The sequence below is a fragment of the Gavialis gangeticus genome, unplaced genomic scaffold (genome assembly GCF_001723915.1).
Source record: "Gavialis gangeticus isolate Ggan-Ray unplaced genomic scaffold, GavGan_comp1, whole genome shotgun sequence".
Taxonomy (NCBI): Eukaryota; Metazoa; Chordata; order Crocodylia; family Gavialidae; genus Gavialis; species Gavialis gangeticus.
In genome coordinates this window covers 109463793-109469651 of record NW_017729031.1, presented here as the reverse complement: position 1 = coordinate 109469651, position 5859 = coordinate 109463793, and the positions used below count along the sequence as shown (strand labels likewise).

At 45.6% G+C, this 5859-nt stretch overlaps 1 protein-coding gene across 1 annotated transcript in view; it reads left to right on the top strand.

Moving 5' to 3' along the window:
• The window catches only part of SCN4A (sodium voltage-gated channel alpha subunit 4), a 132045-nt gene that overhangs the window by 15438 nt on the left and 110748 nt on the right, over positions 1–5859 (top strand). Inside the window, exons 6-7 of the mRNA XM_019523576.1 lie at positions 1824–2108; positions 5393–5456. Coding sequence (XP_019379121.1) covers positions 1824–2108; positions 5393–5456 — 349 coding nt within the window. The remainder of the gene's footprint in view (positions 1–1823; positions 2109–5392; positions 5457–5859) is intronic.

Below are 5859 nucleotides of genomic sequence, written 5' to 3'. Positions count from 1 at the left end.
CATAGAGGGAGAGTATCACCTTCTTGGACCTGCTCAAGATGCATCTGTGGATGCATGACAAGGTGTGGTTGGCCTTCCTGACTGCATCCCCACACTGCCGGCCCATGTTCATCTTGGCATCAATGATGACTCCAAGATCCTTTTCTGCCTCTGTACTCACGAGAAGGGAGTTCCCCAGGCTGTAGGTATGGTGCCGGTTGTTCCTCCTCAGGTGCAGCACCTTCCACTGTCAGTGTTGAATCCCATCCTATTCTCATCCGCCCACCCCTGTAACCTGTCCAGGTCGAATTGTAGCCTATTCCTTGCTTCTAGCATGCCCACATCCCCACCACATCTTAGTGTCATCAGCAAACTTGAACAGGGTGCACATTTACTGCACAGTAATTTAGGTTACTGCACAGTAACCAAAAATTATTGCAGAGTACAGGTGCACATCTACAAATGCACACATGTACTGTACAGTAACTATGGTGATTTACACCCAATTACTTACTGCGCACTAACACACATGTAGATGCCTTACTGCACAGTAACACTGTGTGTGTGGATTCACTTGGGATTAACTTTAGTCCCAAATCAGCCCACACATAGCATTAGAAAGGGGGTGGCCACTTGACTGCACATATAGACACTGTCATAAAAGGGGATGGCCACCCATCTGCACATGTAGACACTGGCCTAAAAAATGCTTACTGCACAGTAACTTACTACACAGCTACTCTGGTCAGTTTCCCTAGGCAGGCAAATACTTAGACGACTGGAGATGTACCTGAACAAGTGGAAAAACTGGCATGATGACTAGGAGGGAAAAAATGTGTATTTGGACAAGAAAGGGTGCCAAACAAAGGCTGGATCAAATCACTTATGCACTCAAAGGGTGCACTGAAACCCAGATCTGAATTTTAAGACTTGGGCCCCTCACTAATAGGGACATCCTGTCAGGAAACAAATAACTTCACATCAAAGGAATTGGCAGGATATATGCAATGACCTACTCCCACTCTACAGTGGCAGAAAGCTATTGTTCATGTAGATAGAAAGGTGAGATACAAACCTAGCACTTGATGCAAACTACTGGTTCTGTCATCTCTTACCAGTAGGCATGGAGGCTTCTCCATGTCAAAAAACACTCGGACCAGCCAGGTCTCCAAAATAGGTCTCACAAGAACAATGAGACACTCCTTTGTGTCCTGGAATAGACAAAGCTCTTTTGCCTTAGGACCCAAGTTCAGTTTCTTTCTGATGGGTCAGCAAAGAATTATACCAGTTGCAACGACACAGAACTCTGTCCCCTTCCTCTGAACCAAAAGAGGATTATATTGGCAAATTACAAATGAAAGACAAACCTAAAATAAATGGAGCTAGAAAGAGCCAGGATAAAATAGACTCTGATTCTCTGACAAGGATTAGTACCCAACTAGGGAAACTTCTATATATAGTATCCATCAAAGTGTGTTCATTTTTAATAAATCTTTTAGGTTGTCTAGCAATTGTGTACTGTCTGTGAACACAGGGTGATTTCAACTGAGAGGCAGCAGACATCAGTATGTGGGAGTAATCTCTGCTTCAGTGTGCAGACTGATCCCTACTAGGGTCTGGAACGAATTTGCATACAATAGCATTGCATCATTGACCAGCTGCATTTTTTCTATGGAGTGTTCTTGCCTTGCACTGAAAAACCAGGCTGTGCTGGCAATAGGGTGCAGGACTGAGTAAGTGGGTCTGGCCCTACTGATAGATCTATGAGCTCAATAGCTGCACTGGCACATGGTGAATGATTACCAAATGAATAGCTATCCCACTACTAATGTCTCCCTCATCAGGACTGAAGACCATTGTTGGAGCCTTGATGCAGTCCGTGAAGAAGCTCTCCGATGTCATGATACTCACAGTCTTCTGTCTCAGCGTGTTTGCACTTATTGGTCTTCAGTTGTTCATGGGGAACCTTCGGCACAAATGTGTCAGGTGGCCACCCCCTTTCAATGAGACTATGCAAGAAGACATCTTTGGAATGGACAATGACACCTTTGTGAATGCAACACTCTATGGCAACCTGACTGGATCTGGTAACAATACCTTCGATTATGATGCTTATATGAATGATGAAGGTAAATGCTCACACTCCTTCCCTCTTCTGCTCAAACGTGCTAAAATAAACAGTATTATTAACTTCCTCCCACCCTCCAGAGCCTACCATGATCAGCTATCACTGAAACCTGTCCATCACTCAGGAAGAGAGTCTGGTGTGTGGTAGTAGTTCCATCAGGACAAGGGAGTTTATTCCTAGATAATGCATGAGCCCAAATGATCGTGATTTGAACTTTAATTTACCCTACTCTTCCTGTCTTTCCACCCAAGCATATATCCAAGGGGTTCTGTTGCCCTGCAGTTTATCTAGGTGTCAAGATACCGCTAGTGTCAATATACCACAAGGGTACCTCTTCACAGGAAGAGGGATGATGTGGTCAGCTAGGAGTCTGGGGAAACATGTGGACTGGAAGTGCAATTCAGAACTCACAAATGATGATTTTTGTCAAAAAACAGACACATTTTGAGAAAAACCAAAATCCTCTGTCCAAGCTGAAGGACAGCATCCCTGCATTCCAGTGAGCTGTGCATAGACTCTGACACTGCTGCTTTATACTGTGCAGCCACGTTTATTCAGGAAGCAGAGCTGCTGCTCATTAAGACCTCAGGTCTCTGGTTTTGTCTACCAAGTAACCCTACAGCAGGATAAGCCCTGAATGAAGTATGTCACATCTTTGTTCAGAGTACTGAGCAGAACTCAGTAAAAGGTTGTGTTACCTGTTGACTGAGCTGCTTTATTCCAAGCGGCTCTGAAATGAACTACAGGAAGGCTCCATACTAAAGGAGTAAAAGCCAGTATACAGGAGCCAACATGGATCTGTGCAAACAGGGGCTATGCTTTCTGGTCATTCATTCAGGTTAACAGTTGCTTGGACCAGACTGATGTGCTGTGGTCTGAAATTCCATAAGTGGGACAAACTTTCAATGTACTTCTGTTGCTTAAGCAGAAGCCCAGTGGCAGGAAAGTAATCATAGTTTGGGCCTCATAGAGCAGACTCCAAATAGACCCCTTGAAACATAGTTATTAAGAGGGCAAATTGGGTAACGCCCCAAGTGGGATAACAATGGCTGCTTTGTGCTGCTGCTGTAGCAGGTGCCTTGGGATGCTGATCCCCACCTGTCAAAAGGGACTTACCCTGCCGGACAGGTTCTCCGTTTCAGTAAACAAATACCGTCTCTGATGCATCTCAGCAGCTGCTGTTAGTCTCCTCTGGGTGGGATCACTGGCAGAATCAGAGAGGGATGAGCATTATGTTCTTCCGGTCTTTGCCCTTTGTCAAAGGGTATGAGGGTTACATCTTTAATTGTCAGGGAACTGGTCAGGGTAGAAGTGGCAGGAAAAGGGCTTTGGCAATTAGGTGATAATGGAAGTGAGAGCTTGGCTTTCCCATGCTTTGTAGAGACTTAACGAATGCTGCAGTTCACTTATACTTGGGCTCTTGAAAACGTCTATTAGGCCTAATGTATATCACAGCGGCTGTATATCTCAGGGAGCATGGAACTGTGCACATACCCCATGCACCCACATCCACTGATGCACTCCAGAGCTGAAAGATCACTGGCAAGGTTGCCTCAGGCTTGTTCCCAGCACACAAATGCACTAGCCTGGAGCAGCCTCACTGGCAAACTTCTGAGTTTGGAGCATATCCATAGACTTAGGAAGGCAGGGCATAAGTAGGGTATGTTAAGCCCTATGATATATGGCAGGGGTTTTCAACCTTTTTTTAAGGAGTGGACCCCTTCTGGGTACACTTCTGGCAGAGTAGTGGGGGAAGGGAGGGAGCGACAGCCAGACACAGAGCAGCTGGGGCAGCTGGGGGGACAGCGTGGGGTGGTGGATGGTGGTGGCAGCTTCCCTTCCCCCCTCCCAGCATCCAGCCAGCCAGGCAATGCCGGTGTGACCCGCAGAGGCCACTGTCTTCACCTTTCTCCCCCCTCCACTGGCTCTGCTCCTGGGAGGTGGCGGCACGGGATGGTGGGTGGCGGTGCTTTGTCTCTGCCTGCCCGTGCATACCCCCTAGCCCCTTTTCAAGGACTCCCAGGGGTATGTGTACCCCTGGTTGACAACCCTTGATCTATGGTATAGACAAAGCTTTTGATTTTGGTTTACAAGAACCTTTTGCTGAAAGAGATTGTCCTTACGTATTTGCATCAGGAAACACACTAACCACTTTGGCTATCTCTAAAATGCTTTGTGTGTTTAGGATTCATGTGTTTTAAATGGCGAAACAAAACCACAAATCACCCTGTGGAACTTAGGGTGAAGTAACATTACATTTATACCATACTAAGGCCACTTAAAATGCAAGTGTTTCATTAAACTCCTTAACTCATGCTAAATGTCCTTTGACACTGCATCCAGATGTGCAGACATGTGCAGTTTGTGGCGCTGCAAACCTCTTCGTGGCACCACAAGCCACATGCCTGGAATGTTAAAATGTGCCCAGCGCTGCATATTTACAATGCAGAGGTAAATTTTGCTATTGGGAAATTCTAATAGCAAAAAAATACTCGGCAAAAAAAGCACAGCACATGTAAGAGGTGTGTGTGCTGGCAAACACAGAGGCTTGATCCTCCTAAGAGGCATTCTGGCTGCTGATCAGAGTGCCTAAACTCCTTTAGTTGTCCCCCATCTCCTCTAGCACACCAGGAGCTAGGAGGAGTGGGGAAAGGGCAGTTTCCCTGAAGTGAGGCAGTTTGCCCCACACCAAAGTGCGCATGCAGGGTTGTGCAGTGCAACAAAAAGCACTTTGCCACTGCAAGTGCATGCCCCTGAATGTGGTGATGTGCCTCAAGTGTCTCAAAGTTATGCCTTTTCAGCTGAGGGTTAATTCTGGTCCGTGCTACCTAGCTTGTATTAGGGTAACTTCAGTCTGTTCCACAGAGATAAAATATGTAATGTTTAATCATCCAGCATCCCACGATGCACTGCTCTGAGCCACCCCTCTCCCCATGAGTGGGGATAGAGCTCAAGTATCTTAGCTCCTAGCAATGCTCCTGCTTGCCAGCCCTCTAATGGCAAATCAAAGCTGTACAGGCAAGAAACATTAACCTTTAACCTGTGACTTGCTCACAGCACATTCCAACTTTAACAGCACTTAGACCAAACTAAATCTGTGGAATATTACGTGTAACACGTAAATTCACCCAAAGTTCATTATGAATAGCAAACCCAGACAGTAATAGGTGCAATGAAGAGTTTGTGCATGATGTAAAGGCTAGAGTATGGTGGAGTTAGTGTTTGAACAACTGTGTACAAATAGGCCTACAACTTTCATGTCCTGGTCTTTTCCTAATTTCAAAGGGAATTTCTACTTCCTGGAGGGAGCGCTTGATGCCCTGCTCTGTGGGAATAGCAGCGATGCTGGGTGAGTAAAGTTCTGTCTAAACCTGGGGTTCCTTGGGAAGGCAATAAAAATCAGCCTCAGTCTGTGGAGCTACTTCCTACCTTAGAAAAAAAGAAAGTAATGTCATCCAGACCAGTCATCAATAAATGAATGCTGTGAGTTTGAGGGCTGGGGAGAGGGGTCCTGGACATGAACATTCATTTTATCTTGAGCATTCATTGCATCTTTGATTGCAGCTGGTCATGAATTTTCTGATTAAATTATTTGAAAGCAGACCTTTTCCTGGGAATATACTAGTTTCAATGTGTTCCAGAAAAGTTTCCATGATGGAATTTCTAGTCAAAACCAGAGAGATGGAGAGGGATGGGATGTGGCTGAATTGGGTTCAAATCCCTACACCAAAGAATATACAATGCATGTGAAA